General features: G+C 58.7%; 1 protein-coding gene across 4 annotated transcripts in view; it reads left to right on the top strand.

The window, feature by feature from the left end:
- Window positions 1-1,341: 1,341 nt before the first annotated feature.
- The window catches only part of RASGRF1 (Ras protein specific guanine nucleotide releasing factor 1), a 37,172-nt gene continuing 16,363 nt past the window's right edge, over window positions 1,342-22,150 (top strand). For 2 of the 4 annotated variants that reach the window (XM_074917715.1, XM_074917714.1), the window contains exons 1-10: window positions 1,342-2,030; window positions 12,899-13,005; window positions 13,956-14,103; window positions 17,275-17,367; window positions 18,008-18,261; window positions 19,260-19,339; window positions 19,823-20,016; window positions 20,432-20,541; window positions 21,416-21,534; window positions 21,907-22,067. In XM_074917715.1, the coding sequence (XP_074773816.1) occupies window positions 1,755-2,030; window positions 12,899-13,005; window positions 13,956-14,103; window positions 17,275-17,367; window positions 18,008-18,261; window positions 19,260-19,339; window positions 19,823-20,016; window positions 20,432-20,541; window positions 21,416-21,534; window positions 21,907-22,067 (1,542 nt within the window). In that variant the 5' untranslated portion in view covers window positions 1,342-1,754. The remainder of the gene's footprint in view (window positions 2,031-12,898; window positions 13,006-13,955; window positions 14,104-17,274; window positions 17,368-18,007; window positions 18,262-19,259; window positions 19,340-19,822; window positions 20,017-20,431; window positions 20,542-21,415; window positions 21,535-21,906; window positions 22,068-22,150) is intronic. The other 2 variants (XM_074917716.1, XM_074917713.1) reach the window with 1 other exon arrangement.

Genomic DNA, 22,150 nt, shown 5'->3' with positions numbered 1-22,150 from the left:
AGAAACAAAGCTAATTAACACGGGTTTCCTGATGCCCTGGCTGTGTCAGGGGCTGGGTCAGGCGGGGGGCCAGTGCCCCGGGATGCGGGCAGCAGGTTCACATGTTGCCTTGCAGCCACCTCAGGGTGGCATCTAACTGGCCCAGTGCTCCCAGTTCGCAGGGAGCCCCTGGGATATGGGGAACACCAGGGCCCTCCCTGCCCTGTCCAGGCTCCAGCTGCCCAGTTTTCCCAGTTTCACCCCACTGGGAACTCACACAAGGCCAGGATGGAGGAGAGGGATTGAAGGGTGAGACAGACAGAAATAAATGGGGAACTGGGTCCATCTTGTCTCACATGTGTGACACCCGGGAGCGGCTCCGCAGTTACTGGGGTGCCCTAATGAGTGAAGACGAGTTGGGGGGTGCCAATGGAGGGACCACCCAGCTCGAGGGGCTGCAGCCTGAGGGATCGCGGCGTGCAGGGACTGGGTGGGGAGGTGCCAGCTGGCATGGGACCCCCCCAAGGGGATGGGCACATGTGGGGACGTCCCACAGGCGGCAAAACAAGCAGGGCCGGACACAGGGGGTGCCTGAGGTGGCAGTGGGTGCCCAGCTGAGCAGAGCCAGCGCAGGTTGGGAGTCCCCACCCGGCCTGGGGTCTGGCTCAGTGTGGGGCTTATGGCGAGCCAGGGCTTGTGCCAGCCCTGGGCTGGGCTGACCTGACCCAGGGTCCCCGCTCGGCCCAGCGGTGCCGAGTGTCCCAGGGTCCTTCCCGGCCTGAGGGTCCCTCTTGGGCTGGGGCCCCATTTCACCCACAGATCCCATCTGGTTTTGGGGTCCCTCTCAGGCTGGGGGCTCTGACTGTGCCCGGGGGTCCTTCTTGGCCTGGGGGTCCCCATGTGCCTGGGGGTCTCCTGTGGTCGGGGGGTCCCCTCAGCCTGGGTGTCCCTCTTGGCTGGGGGGGCTTCTGCTGTGGGCAGGATGCTGTGATGGTCCGGGGGTCCCATGTCCCCGGGGGTCCCCTCTTATCCTGAGTTTCCCTTGTGTCTGGGGGTCCCTCTCGGCCCAGGGGGTCCTGTGTGCCCGAAGGTCACTCTTGGCCCGGCGGTCCTATGTGCCTGGGGGTCCCTCTCAGCCCAGGGGGCCCTGTGTGCCTGGGGGTCACTCTTGGCCCGGGGGGGGGGTGGTCCCGCTGTGCCTGGGGGTCCTGTGTGACCAGGGGTCCCTCTCGGCCCGGGGCTCTGGCCGTGCCCGGGGGGTCCCGCGTGGAGCGGTGGCCGCACCGGCGGGCGGGGCGTTCCGCGCCGGCATCCCGCGGCCCGGCGGGGGGGGTGCGGGGGTGTGTGGGGCGGCCCCGGGGAGCGCGGCGCGGCCACCCCCGGCAGCCGGCGGCGGGGCACGGCTCAGCCCCGCGGCGGAGCGGCTCGGCCCGGCCCGGCGCTGACGGGCTCCCGGTGCCGCCGGCGGCTCCGGCATCACATGACTCGCCCGTCTGCGGGAGACGCGGCTCCGGGACGCGGCGCTTCCCCCGGCAGAGCCGCCGCCGCCGCCGCCGCCGCGGGGGGCGAGCGCTGGGGCGGGCGGGACGGGGCGGCGGGAGAAGTCGGGGCGGGTGGGGGGGGGGGGGCGGCTCGGCCCTGGCATGAGCCGCCGCCGGTTCTCCGGGGGCAACGGGCGCCGCTGATGCGGGCGCGGGGGCTGCGGCTGCTCGCCAGGGACCCGCCCGCCGGTCGCCCGGCGGGGACCATGTGAGGAGCTGGCGGTGCCCACCAAGATGCAGAAGGGGATGCGGCTCAATGACGGGCACGTCACCTACCTGGGGCTGCTGGCGAAGAAGGACGGCGCCAGGAAGGGCTACCTGAGCAAGCGGAGCTCCGACAACACAAAATGGCACACCAAGTGGTTCGCGCTGCTGCAGAACATGCTCTTCTACTTCGAGACCGACTCCAGCTCCCGGCCCTCGGGGCTCTACCTGCTCGAGGGCTGCGTCTGCGACCGGGCGCCCTCCCCCAAGCCCTCCCTCTCGGCCAAGGACTCCCTGGAGAAGCAGGTGGGCGCCACGGAGGGCCCCGCGCCCCCCCCCCCGCTCCGGCCACTGTCGGAGGGGGGGATGGATGATGCCCCGGGGGTCCCGGCCCCGTTTCCCGGGGCTCCTGCCGCCGCAGCGGAGCGGACCTGCCCCGCGCCCGGGACCTGCCCCACGCGTGACCGGGCTGGGGGGGTGATGGTGAGGCTGGTCTGTGCCGGGGGATGGGGAGGGGGGGTGATGCTCCCTGGGGTTGCAATCCCGGTGTCCGTCCCCCCCGCCGCGCTGCCAGCGCCCCCCGGGGCAGCGGGTGAGTTCATTATGGGGGTGTCGGGCTCAGCGCCCCCCCCCGCGGGTAATTAGCCGCCGGTAATTAGCGGCGGGGCCGCGGCGCGGGGCGCCCCCCGGCGGCCGCGGGCCGCGCTTTGCGCTGCGGAGCCCCACGCGTGTCCGCGGCGGGGCGAGGGGGAGCCCCGCGGCTCCCCCCGTGGGGTTGCTCCGTCCACGCTGTGTCCCGCCCGTTCGGCTTCGAGACGTCCCAGCCCGACGCAGCCGCCACCCCCCGTGTGTGTGTGCACCCCCCCGCGGGCGAGGGGTGTCCGGGGCTCAGCGGGGGGGGGGCTGGTGCAGGGCCTTGTTTTCACGCGGGTTTCACCCCCTTCCTGCTCCCCGCAGACGCGGCTGGAAACACCACGAGTCCCCTCCCCGGGTGGGGGGGACAAGCGGGACCGAGGGCCCCCCCACGCCACGGGCAGGGCTGGCACTTGGCTGCAGCCAGATGCTAATGTCTGCAGGTGGAATGGCACCGAAACGGCGAAGCCGCTGCGAGGCCCTCGGAGAATCTGGGGGTGCCCCAACCCCCCGCAGCCCCGGGCAATGCCAGAGGTCCCAGCCGCAGGGGGGGCAGCCCCCAGGGGGGGCGCTTCTCTCCCTGGCCTCCAGCAGCGGGTGGGTGACGCTGGCAAACTCCGGCTCGTTTGTCTGGTGTTTGCTGGCACTCGGGGTGTGCCTGAGCTGCTGGGCGGGGGGGGGTGGTTTGGGGGGGGGGCTGCTTTTCAGCCTGGGGGTGCAAATCCATTCCACAACCCCCTCCAGCCCCGTGGCCGTGGAGCAGGGGAGCCCGTCGCAGGGCAGTGGGGCCCGCGGCCGTGCGCCCGTTGGTGCAGGTGTTGCAGAGGGCACCAGGGAGCCCCTGGCAGGGGGGAGCAGGGTTTTTTTTTTCCTGTCGCTGGGTGCTTGCAGGAGGCACCTGCATTTTGAGTCCAGCTCTGCAGCTCTTGCATAATTTCTGCCTAAACAGGCTCCCCTGGGCGAGAGCTGCGGGACAGGCCCCCGGGCCCCTGCCTGAGGCGAGGGGCAGCCTGAAGGAAATAAGCTCCTTAATTGCCTCTGGCTAATCATGGCACGCTCAGCACCCACAAAAGCGAGGGGGTGCAGCACCAGGGCTCCGTCGCACATCTCCTCGCTCCTGGCTGGGATCACGGGAATGTTTCCCTGTTCAGATCAAAATACTGGGGTTTTTTTGCAATCCCTGTGCCCCGGCACAGCCCCCTGCGTGCCGCCTGCCCGGCAGCAGCAGCAGGGAGGGGGTGGTCTGCAGGGGGGTTGCACTGCTGTCCTGCCTTGTTGGCTGCATCCCTTTAGGTATCAGGATAAAAGATGTGGCACGTTCCTGTTCGGCTTCAGCTGAGCTCGCTAGCCAGGTTTAAATTGAGTTTTGCTTGCCAGGTTCTGACTCCTCGTGTTTGCGCAGGAGGGATTTTCCACCAGGGAAGCATTAAGGGAAGGATGTCATGGCCCCTTTCCAGTGCAAAATGCACCTGGAAGATTTATCCTGGTTGTAAATGAGGGGCTGCTGTCACGGCGCAGTGGGATCCTGCCACACCGAATATTTACCAGGCCGCTGATCTGCACCAGTTTACCAAGGTTTAGCGTCCGGCTCATAATTTTGTATAATTCATTAGGACAAATTTAAATGAAAGTGCTCCAGCACTTGAATGCCCACTGCTTTGCACACTAATTAATGGCACAGCAGATGAGATAAGCAGCAGAATATTTATGGTGCAGATCTGCAGCATGGGCTGTGCAGGAGGGCGAAAGCGAGCAGACAGCACGCAGAGCCAGCAGGTCTCTGGGAGGAAGGTGTCCGAGTTCTGCAAACCAGATAAAATGTTTTCATCCAGCTCACCTGGTACTGTGTTCAGCATCGCCAGCTCCTCCTTTGAAAGGAAGGCGCCGAGGAAATTTCTAGCATTGCCCGTGATCACCATTAATTGTTTTCTGAGGGTATTTACCTATCCGGGCAGCTGCCACCGGAGCTATAAGGACAGTGTTCCCTGCAGCAGAGGAGTTTCAGGTTTACATTCCTTCTTTCAAAATCTCTACAAAGGAGAAATTTTTAAAGGTCGCTCTTTCAAAACCCCCTCTTTTTTAAAGTTCACATATTTAGCTTTGGCAGGGGAATTTTTGGCTGGGAGTGCAGTGTACTTCTAGCACACAGTGCACATGAGAATACGGGAGCAAAGTTATCTGAAAAATTGAAATGCCAAAGAGGGGATTTGGGCGACTCTGGAAACTTTCTTTTTGGTTTTTGTTACGCTTTTCCACAAATGAAATTTTCTTGAAACCAGTTCAGTTTGGGAGATGTTTTATGGTTGGCTGGGCTTCAGGCTGTGGTCCGGAGGAACTGTCTGGGGGGTTGGCATTTCGGCTGCTCGGGGCAGTGGTGGTGGCGGGGCTGGGGAGAGGGGTGTGTGTGTGTGTGTGTGTGTGTGTGAACCCCCTATTTTATTCCGCTGTGGTCTCTGGGCTATGTGGTCCCCTGAGGGTGAGGATGCTGGGACGTGCCTTCCTGTGGTCACATCTCTTGCCCGTTGGTGGCAGAGGCCATGAGAGACCTCCTGGGTCTGTGCTGTGTTGCTGGGGTGGGGGGGTGCCCCAGGTGGGGCTGCATGTGGTGGCGCACAGCCAAGGTGAGATCCTGGCAGAGGGGCTGAGCAGGCATGGGGGGCCAGGGCTGCCCCCGAGCTCCAGGCCCTGTGCTCAGGACCGGGAGGGCCCTGACATGGGATGAGGGTCTCCATCACCTGGGAGTTGGGCAGTGGGAATCCACGGATCCAGCCTTGAGTCAGATTTGCAGACCCTACCCTGGTCCTATAACCAGCAGCTCGCTGTGCCTCGGACCAGAGCCAGCGTGATGCTGAGTCAGGTGGTAGTGCTGAGCAAAACCCTTCGCCTGAAACTCAGTGGCTCTCCGGAGCTCCGAGTCTTCTTCCCTGACAAAGCTGGGGCTGCTCTTGAGAACACGCAGCCTGTAGCTGGAGAATTTTTTCCCTGTCACTGAATCATTTGGCAGGGATGGGTGTAACATTTATTGTCTGTGCTATCAGAGGGCAGGGCGGGCAGGCTTGAGGAAGTGTTTTGCAAAGCTGAGGCGCCAGTGGGTGGGTGTGCGTGGCTGTGGTCTCCGGTGGGATGGGAGAGGGCTTGTGGAAAAGGCTCCCTCCGACATGTCAGGGAAGGAGTTTGTCTTCCACCTGCCTGGAGTGTGTCCAGCGCCGGCCCCATGCGTTTCCCCACACAGATGAGCATGAAAGAGCCACGTCTCTTCCCAGCAGCATGAGGAGTAGTGGGCACCGAGCGGAGATGAAGCACGGGCACCGAGGGCACCCTGTCCGGTGGCACCTGTCCCTCAGGCACTGGAGGAGCTGGAGGGGACCGGAGCCGGTGGGTGCTTCAGTGCTTCGGGGACGTCGGGAGCCTGCAGCAGCCCCAGCCAGCCCGGCCGCTCCAGCTCTCAGAACTGTCCCCGGCAGCAGGATTGCTCGTGCAGCTCTCCGAGGGCGCAGCAGCTGTCCTCGTCCCTGTCCCTGTGCGGGGAGGGGCTCGCCCGGTACCCTCAGGAAGGGCTGCTGTGGGTGAGCCAGAGGCCCTCTCGCTCTGCGGGTGGGACTGGACCTGCTCCCGCTGCTGGTCCCTCTGAAAAAGAGGGTGGTGATGGCCCTGTGCAGCAGCCAGGCAGCTGCCCAGGCCTTCTCATCCTTCTCCAGCGTTAGGCCCAAGTGCCCTTGCTGAGTGATGCTGTCCCCTCCATGGTGACGATGAGCAGCATGTGCCCACACACACACCAGGACCCCCTGGCTCTTTCCAACAGCAACCAGGGGACCCGTAGGCAGCTGGGGTGAGCGGGGTGTCCATGGACACTCCAAGCAGGGCTGCCCACAGCCTGGGCACCCTCTGCTCTGCTCCGGGTGTGTGGGGCAATGGGGTGAGGATGCTCCCGCACCCGTCATGAAGGCAGCGAAGCAAAATCAGGGGGTTGGTATGACCAGGATGTCTGCAGACACACGGGACTCCTGCGATAGCCACGCATCCAGCTGTGGCCAAGCCTGTGCGAAATATGCGCCGCGCTGGGGGGTAACGTGCTTCTCGTCTTCTAGAAAAGTCTGTTTTTCCTTCGGGGTGTCGGTGTGAGCGTGCTGCTGCCTGGTTGCCATCTTTCTGATTATTCACATGATGCTTATTCAAAGGCCAGGATAATGTGGTGTGATCTGTGTGACTGATGGTGGTGAAGGGATTACAGCTGAGTCTGAGCGCAGGACACCTTCCCTCTGCAGGAGCCAGCTTTGTCATAGGATGAAAAACTATTCCCCAGATTTGTCATAGAAATCCAAATAAGGCAATTCTGGGCCAACGTGGCCTTCTTACAGATGTTCTGTCAACAAAGGCACTAAAGTCATGGAATGAACTGTTCCCCAGCAGCACACGTGCCATGAGCCGGGGGGTTGCACAGCCCCCAAGGCTGGGGACAGTGTCCAGGTATGCCAGGGCATTGTCTGCTTGGCAGTAAATACTGCTCTGAGCCCCAGCGCTGGTTAAACACCTTCCCCAGGTTTTCCAGATCCTGGGTTCAGTTCAGTCTCAGGTACTTGAGCTCCAGCTTCCCAAGGGCGCAGCTGGGTCCTGATCAACTCCCTTGGGGGTGAGGGGAGTCCCCTTGGAGAAGTTTTCACTTGTTGGACAGTGAAGAAAAAGTGGGTTTGTGCATCAAAACTCAGAACTGAAGTAGTAAAATAGCTGTTCTAATATTGTGGTTGCCAAAGACCAGGAGTCAGTAGAGGTTGGTTTCTGATAAAGCAAAAAGACCGAGAACATTTTCACTCTAAACCAAAAAATCTGCATTTAATCTGTACTTAAAAGTTTAAAAGGACATTTTTCAATATGATTTTTTCTTTTTAAATGTATGGACGACTTCTGATTAAGAGATCTCTTGGCTTAAGACATTTGTTTCTTCCTATCAGCTTCATTCGCCTTGATTTGCTCACTTGGGTCTTTGCCACGGCAGCCAGCCTGTTGGATTGTCCTATCAGATTTTTATAAACTTTACAACTTTTTTTACTAGACTCATGCACTTTTAGCCAGGCTTTCTGCAGTGAGCTGAACACAGCAGTAACTCAGCCTTCATACAAGCAGCACAGAAACCTAAACTTACTTACATGCAATCTGATTGTTTTGAACATAAATCACGATTTGTGAACCTGAACTAGTCATAAATTTGGAGATTATCGTACTGATTTTTGTGTTTTGAATGTGGTGCCAGTCCATCCCCTTTTTTCACATGTTGTCACCCAACGGGTTCATGAAACCTGTTAAAAAAGCAGGAGGAGAGAGGAAAGAACCTTCCCCCAGCCCAGTCTCACCAGCTCAGCAGCCTTGGATACACTTTTTCAGCTGCACATCACATTTTGCAGATTTATTGCACATACGAAGGCACAGAATCATTCTCGCAGTGGCGATATTTGTATGTGAAGTCTAGCCAAGGTATGAATGTCTGATACAGCCAGGGTTAGGACTTTGGTGTAACGCTGGTTTCTTTATTAATTCCTGTATGGCGCAATGCCGAGGCTGCATTTCCAAGCCATGACTGGGGGGGCTGCTCACAGTGCTGGTACCAGTGATGTCTGCATGCCAGAGAGGGGAAAAATGGATTTATTTTTTTTCCAAATGTTTCTGCCCAAGCCTTAGGGTGGGATTCGCACAGGGTGAAGCCCCCCACTGCAGATGGTCCCCCGCCTGCAGTTTGCCCCACTCGTGCCTTCAAAGCCCACCCAACATGGCTGATGCTCAGCTCTAGGGCCTGTGTTTTAGCATCCTTATGGTCCGTCCTGAAGCAGAGGAGAGAAATTTTAGCCTCTGGGATTTTTTTCTTATTGTCAGCAAGCAAATGAGCTGCCTGACCACCCATCTCCTCCTCCTGAGTCCCAGGTCCTGTCCTCCCAGAGGAGAGTATGTAGGTCAGGGCAGTTAAAAGCTGCCGTTTGCTGGCTCTGGATTTTTAGACTCATCCACCCAGAGCAGAAGAATCCTCCTCCCTTGCCCTTTATGTCAGCTGCAATAACCATCAGTTTTGTGAACAGGCAGCAGTGTTCCTACCTGCCACAGGTGGATGGGGGGCAGGCGGGTCCCTGGCGAGGAGCATCTCTGGGTGGGGGGCGTCTGCCATGGGATGGGAAGGCCCCTGGGGCAGCACCTCACACCCTCTTTGTGCAGGGAAGGGTGTGGGTCACCGCTTCTGCGTGGGCAGCATTGCTGGGGGTGTTTCTGTCTTGGTCCCCCCACACTCATGCCAACACCTTCAGCGGAGCTGGGCACCCTTGGTCTGCAGGAAAAGTGCCTGGCTGGGGTGGCCACCATGTCCAGAGCGCTCTGGTGAATTGTTCACAGAGTCACAGAATCATCTAGGCTGGAAAAGACCTTGAAGATCATCTAGTCCAACCATTAACCTAACACCGACTGTTCAGGCTGAAAAACTCCCTGCTCCAAGTCTTTAAAAAATTCTGCAGTACGTTCATTTTCTAGTTTGGAATTAATGTGTCATTTTAAAGCTTATTTGAATTTATTTATTGTTTTATTAGAAGGCAAGAAGCAAAGTAAAATCCCCCAAGAGCTCAGCTGGACCAGCAGCAGCGGGTTACTTAGGGCAGGCCCAACGCTGCTCAAACCTTCTCTGCCTGTACCCTGACAAACTAGAAAATGTTTGTTCTGTCTCCAGCACCGTGGTGTCGGTGCCTGCCCGGAGGGCCTTTTGCTGCCTCTGGACCATGTGGAGCCGGCAGCCAGGGTCAGTGTGGGCAGAGTGGGACGGCACAGGCTGGGCGTTGGGGAACCAAAACCCTGGTGCAAGCATGGGGGTCCGGGCAGCTCTCACTGGGGAGCAGCGGGGGCACGGGGGATGCTGCTGCCGCTGCCGCTGTGCCATGCTGTGCTGTGCCGTGCCGTGCAGTGCCGTGCCGTGCCATGAGCCCAGCGGGGGCCTGGCTCCCTGCGAACATTCAGCCCTGTGGGAGCTTGCCAGCTGCCCTTAAACATCCCTGCAGAAACCTTGTCGTGGCCCTGAGGTCCGTGTCCAAGCGAGACCCCAGTGTGGGAACCCCCAAAGCACCATGGCAAACGTGCTCTCTCTAATCTTATCAGCTCCAATCGAGGACGTGGCAGATGGAGGCGCCCGAATGTCCCAGCCTCAGCGGGTGCGAACTGGCGTGGGCAAAGCGCATCTTGTGGCACACAGGGACACGCATCCAGGGGTCTGCAGGGACCCACGTCTGGGGGTGCACGTGCAGGTTTTGTTTCTACAGCGTTGGGCACAGCAGGAGGGCAGAGCCGTCGCTTCACAGACCATGCCAGCCCAGGGACATCCGACACGCGGGAGGACGTTTCTGGGGAGATAGTCCCTGCACATTAATCACTTGGGTAGTCTCCTTCATTAATTCAAAGTCGTCTGTTGAGATTCTGGAAGCAGAAATAGCTCCTGAGCAGCGTTTTGCTGTTGTCCTCAGTAAAAATAGCCAAGCAGGTGCTGGGGATCTTTTGCAGAAAAACGATGGAGCAGAGACTGGGGAGCGGGCTCAGGGGGTCCAGGGCCATGGTGGGGGTTGGGCCAGGTCCCTCCTGTCTAGGTGACCCTGGAGCACACGCCGCTGGGGGACCCCAGGAGCACCCACTGGAAATGGTCTTGTGAGCTGCCGGCAAAAGATGGTGTTTGCCTCTGCTGAAAAACACCTGCAGCACCTCGCTGCTGGCCTTGGCGGCCTGGGGGCTGTGGGGCCCTGTGTTGGTTTAGGCCCTGCCGGGACCAGAGACCATGTTGATGTTGTCCCTCCCGCACCCTCAGACACAAGTAGGGCACAAACCCCAGGTTAAAATAAGAAGAAATTTAATACAACAGTGTGATAAACAATCTGAACAACAACAGTAGCAATGATAGCAACAATAAACAGTAATAACAGTAAACAAGACAAAAGATATACAGAGAAATACCGCAATGGTTACAGACAGCTCGCTCGTGTGCTCCCCGTCACCAAAGCCACAAAAGACAAAGTTCGCGCGCTGCCGTGGAACCTGACATCCCGGCTGGAGATCCCTTCCCCCTCTCTGCTGGGGAAGCTTAACCCTATCCTAGCTGAACCAGGACAGGCCCCATCACCTTCTGCCAGCTGCTGGGAACGCACCACGTCTTCCCTCGTGAAAAGCTGGAGTGGCCTGATGAGCCCTTAAGGTGAGAGAAAAGAGAGATCCTGGGGGTCTCTGGCATTACAGGCTGCATCTCATCCAGCCCGGGGGGGTCTGCATGTCGGGGGCTTCTGTACCTGCCCTCTGTGGTGTCTGGCACCCCCCACCTTTCCCAGCAGCAGGCAGGGCCAGGAAAAGCTGGCCAACAGTTGCGGGGCTGTGGATGGCCCTGGGTGGGGTTTTTTTTGTTTCACTTTGTGACCTGCAGTGTGTCACATCATTATTTCAGGTGGAATTGCTGTGTCCTGGGGTTTCCTGAAGTAAAACCTTCTCAGTATCGGGGCTGGGGGGGGGTCCCAGGCATCCCACAGCACTGGTGGTTGCATGTCCCACGCACCACAGAAATGGGGGAGGCTGGAAAATGCCTCATAATGAGGAATTACTTCAGGAATTGCATCTTCTTGGTTTGCCAGGAAGCAGAGTGAGGGGTGGTTTGAGTGAGGGGTGTCATTGCTCCGTGGCTGGGAATTTATGAGGTCGTCAGATGAGCAAAACGACTAAATGAGCACAAAACATGTGGGAGAAGAAGCAAATAAAAGCTTTGGGTAGTATGTGCTCTGTGCTGGGCAGGGGGACTGGCCCCGCAGCACAAACCGCCCCGGGGAAGCTGGATGCGGGGCCAATCCTGCCCGGTGCTGCTGAGTCTGTGGGTCTGTCCCAACGCCCAGCCAGGGCCACGCTGCCACTGAGCCTCAGCCCCCAGCACAGGGAGCACCCCTGGAATCGCTCCTGGGCTGTCGCGTTTGATGTGTCACTGTGATAACAGAGAAGGATCATAATTTAGACGGAGATAAAAGGTGGTGGGAGTTTTATTATTCAAATATAAAATAACTTCCTCCTTTCAAGCACGCTGCGCTTCCTGGGCATTGTATGGGGATAACTCAGAGTGACACGGGGAGCCACAGCACGCGCGCTCCCGGGAACCGGCTTTTAATTGCACATGGAGCAGCTGCCGGGACAGAACCGTCCTGGCCGCAGCTGTGGGAAGCCTTCGGCCCCACACCGTCCCGCTCTGCCGCAGACAGCATCGAAACTGCCATTTGCAAAACCTCCAGGAGTTTCTGGGTTTAAATAAGATGAGCCAGAAGCTGTCTGATGAAACTTTTGATGCTGGTGTGTTGGGATGTGCCTCGTTGAACGCCTGCGCTGCGGCATCAGGGCGGTTTGTCCCCGCAGCACCGGCAGCTCATGGGGGCACCGGCGCTGAGAAAGGACTTTTCCACTTTCCCATTTTCCCCTGGCCAGGACACTTTGGGGTGGGGAGCGAGTGCTTGACTGTGCCCTGCTGAGTCGGTGTTGGAAGGGGAGGATTTCCAGTCTTGCCAAGCTGACGAGCTCTTTTTAATGCTCTTTGCAAGGGAAGGGATGTAAGAGAGATGGGCACAGAGCAGAGAGGTGGAACTACCTGCACGGTTTAAAATTTCTGGGCTGTTTCTAAGGGAGGGCTCTGATGTGGCCTGCTGAGCGGTACCCCTGGTTCAGCACAGGGCTGCTGATGGTGCTGGGCTGCCTGGCTGTACTGGGCGAGGGCCAGCTCTGCCCCAGCATAGCACCCCGTAACGCCCCATCCCTGCCTGCAGCGCAATGGTTTTTTGTTAATCCAGATCCCTCACTAAACCTAACAGGGGAGCAGATAATGTAAGGATGAGCTTTTTCTCGTGGGTTTCGTTTTAGCCCAGTTATTCTGGGCAGTACCCGACACTGCAGCGTGGTACCTGTTTCCTAGGAGATTGCAGGCAAGCACAGGAGCAGCACAAACCCCAGCCGCCGCGGGCTGCCGCCGCACACAATTAGCACAAATACTGTAAATGTCAAGGGAGGCTAAATATAGTCGTCCTGCGCTGAGTCCTCTTACACCATCGCCCATTAGAGCCTCCCGGCTGGAGCAGAGTGAGCACGTGGGAGCGGGGCTGTGCCCAGCGCCAGGCCCCGGGCAGCCGCGGGGCTTCGTTGTGGTGTTGCGAGTGCTCGCTGCCGGCGCAGGCAGGGATGCAGGCAGCCTGGTGCCAGCTCTGGGATTGTCCCCGTGGCCATCACCACAGGCTCAGGCCTGCAGCCTCCCGGTCCTTGGAAGTTCTCAGTTTATTTGCAGCCCAGTGTTTGCCCAGTGGGATTTCCCCTCACAGCATTTCTCAGGCCCGGCCTCGCCCCGGCACGGCTGCGCTTGAGGAGCAGCTTTTCCCCAAGCACCAAGGGCAGTGTGTCCCGGCTGTGCTCCTGGTGTTCCAAAATGTTCTTTTTTTAAAAATCAAGTGATCATAAAGTGCTTTTCTAACAGCCCTGTGTGAGCGAGCAGTAACCTCAGCCCCTGTTTGCTCCCGCAGCATTACTTCACTGTTAACTTCAATCATGAGAACCAGAAGACCCTGGAGCTGAGGACCGAGGATGCCAAGGACTGCGACGAGTGGGTGGCAGCCATAGCTCACGCCAGGTATCGCCCTCCACCAGTGCAGACCCATAGACGGGGGTGTCGGAGGTGAAGCCGTGCCCAAGGGCAGCTGCGGGCAGGGCTGCAGGCAGGGCTGCGGGCAGGGCTGCGGGCAGGGAGCCGTCAAGCTGGAAGGCAGAACAGAGTGCTTCTAGCCCCTGGCCCAGTGTCAGAGCAGGAGGCTGCATCCAGGCATCCCCCCTTGCCCATCCCCATCCCATATGGAGCAGCTGTCCCAGCAGCCTGGCCTCTGCCTGTCCCAGCCTGGTGATGGAGGGGTGCCCACTTCGCCGCTGGGTCCAAAGGCCACTGGGAAGGGTTTAATGGAGTAGCAAAAATGGCCAGAAAGAGGTTTTTCCAAGCTCGTATTTCTGCACCGCAGGAACGCAAGCGCAGCCCACTTGCTCGCTGGGGGGGAGCAGTCAGGAACTGGCCCAGCTGCGTCTGGCAAAGGAGGGTGCTGGGCTGGCAGTGGGAAGTGGGGGGGCAGGTGAGGGTTGTAGCAGGAAATCGGAGAAATATCATTTGCTGTGGCACCTTAACGAGAGCAGATGCTCCTAAGAGCTTGCGCCACAGTGTCTTCTCATCTTGGGATGTGGTCGGTCAGAGAGGTTTGGCCATGGGTTTTTGGGGGGTTTTTTTGGTCTCCTACCATTTCCTTAAAATCTGCGTTGTGTTTTCTGTTTACACCTTTATGGGGAACCTGACTCCTTTCCAAACTGGTCAGTTCTAAGAAGCAGCATCCCAGACTGCGAGAGCTGTCTCCCCATTCATTCACCCCGCGGGTACCCTGAGCCAGAGGGGCGAGGGCCATGTGTAGACAGCCGGGAAGGAGGAACACCCCCCTAGCAAACCTCCACCTGCAGACACCTAATTTTTTGTGCACATCCCAGGGGGGTGTGTGGCGGTGGGTCTGTAGGAGGAGAGATGCTCACGGCCGTGTCTGCCTGCAGCTACAGGAACCTGGCGACGGAGCATGAGGCGCTGATGCAGAAGTACCTCCATCTCCTGCAGATTGTGGAAACGGAGAAGACCGTTGCCAAGCAACTCCGCCAGCAGATCGAGGACGGGGAGATCGAGATCGAGCGCCTGAAGGCCGAGGTGAAGAACCCGGCGTCGCCCTGCAGATGCACTGCTGTTCCTCGGGGTGACCCGCGGGCGGGCGGGTGGCATCGCCGTGCTGGCCAGGGCCAGGGGACGTTACAGCCAGTGAATCTATGCTTGTTTTAATGACATTGGGCTGGCCCCTTCTCTTGCAGAGAGGAGCGAGGATATTGCCTGCGTTGGATGTGCACGGTGTGTCTGTGGGGCTTTCTGGGGTCCCTGGGACTCTGCCACGGTGGGGAAGGGTTTGCCCCAGTGATGAGCACTGGGGCATGGGCTGGTGAGCTGGTCCCTTGGGTGCAGGTATTACGGGAGGGATGGAGATGCCTTATCTTACCATTTCTCCTTCCATATTTTGATCCTGGATACCTTGATTAGAGCCCCTCTGCAGGCCGTGCTCCCATCTGCTGGGTGGTGCAAGGCCAGAGGAGTCACAGAAACAGGGGAGAGGCGTCTGTGGCCTTGTGAAGGAACCTGTGCCAGCTGCAAGCTGCAGCCGTCCTGATAACCTGAGTACCTCAGGGAATTAAGGTGTGCAGGGCTAGAAATGAACAGACGGTTCATTAAGAAGGGAGCATGTCTCCAGCAGGAGCAGCCCATACAACCTGTTGATTGTAGCTTGGCCCAGAAGCTCTCACAGCGGCTCGCCGCTCCGTTGTTTGTGGCACTGGGTTGTAGGAAGGGTGACGTGACGGGGATTACGGCAGACAAAGCACGAACATGTAAAAATGACTCAGCAGATGGTGCTGAGGGAAGCGCACGTCTCTAAGGCACCAGGGAGGAGGATGCTCGGAGGTGGGGGTCTGCCCTGGGCTGCCTGGCCCCCATGTTGCAGGGCTGCAGCCAGCCCTGAGCTTTGGCTGCTGGGGGGTGTTGGAACTGGCAACTGCGGGGCATCCCGGTGTTGGTCCAGCACCCCCAAACCAGTCCTGCACCCCAGGGCTGGTCCTGCCACTGTCCCCCTCCTTGGGCCTGACAGGGAGGGTCAGGCAGCAGCTCCATGGCGGAGGCAGACGGGAGTGGGTCCTGCTGCCTCCTGGTCTGAGATGTTGACCCCGAGTCAGTCAAATCTCAAAATCACCATGAAAGAGGCAACTGGAGAGGCAGTGAGGGCTGGAGTGGTTTGATGCATCCTCATGGGGGTCTTTTCCTTAAATTTTGGAGTTAAACGGTGCAGGTTAATAGCAATCCCTGCCCCTGAGTCAGGGTACACTGAAGGCTGCTTTTAGTCTTGGGGGACTGGGGAGCCACAGGCCGTTCCCAGGGATAGTTTCAACACCACTGAGTTTGTGCTTTCCAGCAGAACAGGATCAGCCCCAAAGCCACCCCAGGCCGTGGCACCTACTCGAGCTGGGGTTTCTCCTGGGGCTCCGGTCCGGTGCCAGACGGGAGCTCCCTGGGTCTGGTCCTGCTGCCGAGTCGGGGCAGGCTCTGCGTCCCCGGGAGCACGGCCGGTGCAAGAGGCGGGGGAGGCGAGCGATGAGCATCCCGATGAGCTTTCGGTCAGGGGAGCTGGGAGATGTGTTGTGAATCCTGAAATTAGCTGAGGGGTCACAGTCAGAGATGTCGGGCAGAGCTGCAGCCTGTCCCCTGTGCCCGGGTACTTTTGATTTTACCTTGCATTGGTTTGGTTTGTGTTTTTACTCTTCCACAAGCTTTGAAGCAGAGATCAAATGATCAGCTTCTACTTTAATGTGCAAGTTTTGCTCGCTCAATTTAAAAAAGAAAGAAACCAAAATAAAACTATGGCACCAGCTAACCTGCTTCATGGATCCTGGCCACGATGCGCCTGGAATTGGCGCAGGGAATGGCTTTGGTGCTCCCAAACGTTTCAATGCAGAGGAGATGCAGGGGCTGTTTGGTGGCAGGAAAGCACAGGGAGAGGAAAAAATCTCTAAAATCTCTTCTAAAACCTCATCCCATGGAATAAAATGGGATGAAACTGATAGAGCTGCGTGTGAGCCCATGGCTGCTTTCTCTGGCATGTTGCCGCTCCTGCCAAGGTCGGCAGCACTGGGGATGGCTGTGCTGGGAGCACTGGGAGAGCTGTGGTGCTGGGGGGCCGGGGCACCCCGCTGCTTCCAGCCGAGCCCCTTGGAGCGGTGGCCGGGTCACCCCAGGGGCATGAGTGGGGCCGGCTGGATCAGGCCCTGGTAGAGTCGGGTGGCTCTGGGAGAGCTCAGGAGCTCTGCTCAGACACAGTGACCACATTGAAGCATGTTTTGCTTCTTACGACATGAACACGCACAGCTCTTTGTCACAGTTTGGGGCTTGAGGAAGTAATTTGCTCCTCCCTGGCCATGACCAGGCAGCAGAAGCCCCTGACCACCTCCCCCCGCAGCCATCTCTCCCCTTCCCTTACTCTGCTTTCCCTCCTGACAGTCCAGCACACGCTCGGCACATATTGCAGTTCCTGCTGCTGTCGGTTCCCAGCATCACTGGGCAGCAGAGTCGCGGTGAAAAAGATCTCAACTCAAATCTACCTTTTTCCTCCTTTCTCTCCAAAACGGGACTTTTTTTTCCCCTAGGAAATTAGTCTTTGAAAGTTGTTTTCTTACTTGTATTATTTTCTATAAAATCAAAATTCAAATCACATTTTCCCCAATTTTCATTTTTTGAATGGTACATTTTCTGTTTTCCTACCCTTCCCTGTAGCTTTTGAAACGGTTGAAGCCGTGGGGGCAGGGACACGGCAACAAGCAGAGGAGTGAGAAAAAGTACAGGCGAGAAACAGTAGAAATTCAAACGCTCAAAGCTAACAAGATCTGATCCAATTTGTGTCGGAAAGCTGTGACTGGATGAGAGTTGGTCCCCATCTGCAAGTTTTAGGTTGCAAATGACTTGAGATTTTTCTGCCATTTTCTCTCCAACTCATTTTTTAACGACTCGCCCATGAAGGCTTCCTTAGGAAATCGGGATGCGGTTGGCATTGGGTACCCAGCAGGATTTCCAGGTCTCCGTCTCTGCGGCGCGTTTGGTGGGTGCTGGCAGTGTCCTGGCAGCGTTTCCTTTCTGCTTCATCTACCCATCTCCCGTTAAGAACAAAACCAGCACAATATGTCCCTGGATCTGTAGTTGAGCTGGAGGCATGTGCCGCTTGCAGGAGCAGGGTTTGTCCTTGGCTCCGGGGAGGTGCTGGGGCCACTGACATCCCCCCTGTGCCCGCAGATCGCCTCTCTGCTCAAGGACCATGAGCGCATCCAAGCCGGCCAGACCAGCACGCCCAGTGACGATGACAGCGACATCAAGAAAATAAAGAAGGTGCGTGATAGCGGGTGAGGGACGCGGGGGCCAGCGCTCGGTGGGGTCCCCAAACCTGGCAGTGCCTCAGCCTCCCCTTGGTACCACGGAGGGGCCCAGCACTGCCACTGCTTGAGGAGCGGGTTCTGCCCTCGCCCGACCCCCGGGAAGTCTCCGCCAGCCCTGGGCACCCAGGGTTGGGGTGGTGGGCAGCAGCCACAGGCGTGGATTGAGCTCTGGGCCTGGGTTGGGATGTGCTGCCGTGCTCGTTCACTTGATGAAGGGGTGGAAGCTTTTCTAGGGGACTTAATGCCTCTCTACACATTTGGGTGCCCAGAGACATGGAAAGTGCCCGGCATCATGCCCGGGAAGGTCAGAAATTACCACAGGATCCTTGCTTCTCGTAGGAGTCTTCTGTATATCTCTGTCAAAAGGGAAAGAGGACGTTGCCTGCAATAAGCACATGCATTTCAATGAGTAGTTGTTCGTTCTCCAGCCAGGAGGGTTCAGAGCAGCACCAGTATCAGGCCCCATTGTGCACACCTCGGCACAGAGCTGGGGAAACCTCGCACAGAGCTGCAGCCCCGGCACCGTACTGAGCATGGGGCTCCTGCCCGGCTCATTGGCCGGGACCCTGATGTGGCTGCTGCCCCCCTGGCAGGTCCAGAGCTTCCTGCGGGGCTGGCTGTGCCGAAGGAAGTGGAAGACAATCATCCAGGACTATATCAGGTCCCCCCACGCCGACAGCATGCGCAAGAGGAACCAGGTTGTCTTCAGCATGCTGGAGGCAGAGGCCGAGTATGTCCAGCAGCTCCACATCCTCGTCAACAACTTCCTCCGGCCGCTGCGGATGGCGGCCAGCTCCAAGAAGCCTCCCATCACACACGACGACGTCAGCAGCATATTCCTCAACAGGTGAGTCTGTCCCAGGCTCCAAGAGCCTCCAGGCAGGTGTTGGTGTCTGCAGCCCAATGGGTGTTGGGGTGCTCGGTGCCGGGGGGCTGCCAGGAGCCCATCTGTGTGGGTTCGTAGCTCGGGTGGTGGGGAGGGCACTGTCCTTTGGCATTTGTAGCAGGCCGCAGGTAATGAGAGGGGAGCAGGGCGGGGAGGACACAGCTCTCTGGGGAGGTGGTATGGAGCAGGCAGGCGTAGCCTCTCCTGCAGCTGCGACATGGGGTCGGAGCTGGGAGGTGGCACTCACTGACTCAGAATCATCTCCATTGGAAAAGACCTCAAAGATCATCTGCCCTGAGCAGCCAATTCCAACATCCAACAACCCCTTCTGGAAAGAAATACTTCCTAATAGCCAGTCTAACCCTTCCCTGACTCCAGCTGGACCGCAGCACTGCCCAGTGTGCCAGCAGAGGTGCTAGGTTTAATGGCAGCTGCAACGGCTCTGTCCCATGGACGGTACCAGCGCTGGAGGTGCCGGCCTTGCCAGCCCTGGAGGTGCCGGCCACCCACCCCTCAGGGAATGAAGTTCTCCCCGCTCCTGGTGCTCACTCCTGCCCCTCTCTGCAGACCTCACTTTCAGCTCCCCGGGCTGTGTGGGGTGCCAGCCAAATTCCAGTTCACCCCCACCTCTGGGATTGTGTGAATCCAGTGCCTTGCCTGGGGCCAGTGCTGACAGTATGAGCACCCCTGAACACCCCTCCTCCGCCTCGTCGCAGCTCCGTGGCGCAAGGGAGGTTCCTCGCCATAAGGGCTCTTGGAAAATGAGCAGTGGAGGACCCAGGGCCAGCCTCTGAGCTCTGGCCAGGAGCACCCTGTCCTGCCGAGGCGGGTGAGAGCAGGGATGTCCTGGGTGGGCGGCAGCGTCAGGGCAGGGAGGCAGACAGGCTCAAAGATTTTGTCTGATTACTCATTATTCGCCACTTGTTCATCTGTCTTTCACCCCTTGGTTTATCTTTCAGCGAAACGATCATGTTTTTGCACCAAATCTTTTACCAAGGCCTGAAGGCAAGGATATCCAGCTGGCCAACGCTCGTGCTGGGTGAGTGCGTGTTGCCCCCTCCCCGCGTTTCCTTTCCCCTCGCTGACAGAGCCAACCCTGTGCTCCTCCTCCTCCTCCCACAACTCAACCGGCATTTGGCTAACCGGCAGCAGCAGTGAAATGCACTGCGCGGCACCTCGCTGCTTGTCCGTGTCAGTTGTGGAGGCAAGGCCTGAAAAAACCCCAGAGTAACCCAATTCTTGCGTTCCTGATTCTGGCGGGCGGTGGGGGGGGGTGGGCTGGGCCGCGTGGGGGAGAGCTGATGCTGAAGAGCTTTGCTGCAGGCAGTTAGACCCGCAGCCAGCTCCACAGGGTGTCTTTAAAACCCAAACTGGGCAGAATTGGGGTTTGCACAAGCAGCACGAGGCCCCAGCAGGGGATCCAAGGAGGGATCCAGGGGTGAGGAGGGTCAGAAGCTGGGGGGGGCTGTGCCAGGACCCCAGGACTGGGCCATCCCCACCTCCCCACTGCCTTTGCTCGCAGCCGACTTGTTCGACATCCTGCTGCCCATGCTGAACATCTACCAGGAGTTCGTGAGGAACCACCAGTACAGTCTGCAGATCCTGGCCCACTGCAAGCAGAACCGGGACTTCGACAAGCTGCTGAAGCACTACGAAGCCAAGCCTGACTGCGAGGAGAGGACCCTGGAGACCTTCCTGACCTACCCCATGTTCCAGGTGACCAGGATCAGCCCCAGCAATGCCAACCCCAGCCCCCACAGCAGGCACTGGGTTCTGGGGAGGCAAATTCAGGGTGAAGATAGCCTGGGGCTGACCCCCACGCTGCTCCTGGGACCAGCTCAGGGCTTGTCACTGCTGCGGGAGGGCTCTGGGTGAAGCTTCTGCCTCCCCAGTTACCCCACAGCTCTGGGACGCGGCAGGGGCACAGCAGGGTGCTGGGCAAAGCCCCACGCTGTTCTCCCTCCTCATTAAGTTTTAGCATGAGGAGCTGTGAAGCTTGCTTAACGTTCCAGACCAGGGGCTCCAAGGCACAGGAGCCACGCGGTGTGAGCACCAACAGCCCTCTGTGCCCCCCTCATCCCCCCCACCTTGAGCCACGACTGACGCCCGGCTCCCGTCTGTTGTGCCGCAGATCCCCAGGTACATCCTGACGCTGCACGAGCTGCTGGCTCACACCCCCCACGAGCACGTGGAGAGGAACAGCCTGGATTACGCCAAGTCCAAGCTGGAAGAGCTCTCCAGGTCAGACCCACTGCTGCCTGGCCCTGCCGGTCCTGCTCACCCACACGCCCTGCCCACAGCTCGGGTGCAGGCAGCAGGCAGAGCCCCGCGCCCAAGGTGCCTGGTGCTGTTTTAGCCAGGACCTGCCCTCCCATGGACCCCGTCCTCTGCCTTCCCCAGGCTGAGACCTGCCTGCACCGTCTCCTGCCCTCCCTTTCCAACTCGTCCCTGGGGCGGGTGGGACAGGCACCAGCTGCTTCTGCCCGGGGGCTGCATTTTCCAGGGCTCTGTAATACGAGTCCTGGGGGCTGGGATGGCTCTGAAGGTCAGGCTCTGCTCTCCTCCATCTAGTGGGGCTGGGTCCTGGGGGGCTACCCCACGAAAAGGGCTGGAGCAACTTCAAGCTCTCAGCAACAAGCGCTTGGGTATCGGCCATGATTCCCCATTTCCGATCCTCTCCATCTGCAGACCACGGGCCGAAGTGTTCCGTGTGTCCCATGCCAGCGTGTTGTGACGGCACGAAACCCACCGGCGCTCCTTGGTCCCGAGGCTAGCCCTAAAAAGAGTTTCCATCCCTTTTCCCACTCCTTGAGGAGTGGGGACGTCGGAGGGGGCTAGTGACAGGGGGAGGATCTGTCTGCCCTAAATCTGAATTTAGTGATTTCCGAGCAAGAAGCACTTCTGTTTCAGCAGTTAGAAATCTGGAGGTAGAGTCCAGAGTGTAGGTTACCTTCTGGGCTCTCAGGTCTGTATAGGTACCACTGACTGTGGTAATTCCCTGAATATTTCTTCGGTTTTGGTCTCACCTAGTGCAGCCCTTCCCCTCTGTCCAAAGGGATCCACTAGGAAGACTGACGCAGATCTCATCCGAGCTCCCATTTTCTCCCTCCTTCAGGATAATGCACGATGAAGTGAGTGAGACCGAAAATATCCGAAAAAATTTGGCGATAGAGAGGATGATCATTGAAGGGTGTGAAATTCTGCTGGACACCAGCCAGACTTTTGTAAGACAAGGTACCGTGTTTGTGCCGCTGTCCCTGCCCTCCGCGGCTGACACAGTGCCCTGTGGCCCCCAGCCCTCTGACGAGCTGTGACATTTAAAACAACCTGTTTCTGAATTTCCTCTGTCCCAAAGCCCCTCACTTTCAGGCTCTGGCAACGTTTTGTTGTGTCACGGAGCAGAAGGTGCATTTGAGCTGTTCCTGATTTCCTACCACCAGAAAAGGAGTGGGATGCATCCTGACCTCCTGGGCACGCTGGGTCCCGGAGGAGCACCGCTGCGCTGTGGGTGCAGGGGTGGGCTGGGGCCATGGTACAGGCATGCAGTGATGCCCCGTGAAGATGCCTCTGATAACAACGCCAGCGATGGGCCTCTCCCCTCTGTAGGGTCCCTCATCCAAGTGCCGATGTCAGAGAAAGGGAAGATCACGCGGGGGCGGCTGGGCTCCCTCTCGCTGAAGAAGGAGGGCGAGCGGCAGTGCTTCCTCTTCTCCAAGCACCTGATCATCTGCACCAGGGGTTCTGGGGGAAAACTGCATCTCACCAAGGTGTGGAGGTTGGGACTTGGCAGCCCCCAGCAAAGGGTCTGGCAGCTGCTGGCCTTGGAGCTGATGCTGCTTCCCGGGGTGCT

The sequence above is a fragment of the Athene noctua genome, chromosome 13 (assembly GCF_965140245.1).
Source record: "Athene noctua chromosome 13, bAthNoc1.hap1.1, whole genome shotgun sequence".
NCBI classification, from domain to species: Eukaryota; Metazoa; Chordata; class Aves; order Strigiformes; family Strigidae; genus Athene; species Athene noctua.
This window is presented reverse-complemented; position numbering and strand designations above follow the sequence as displayed.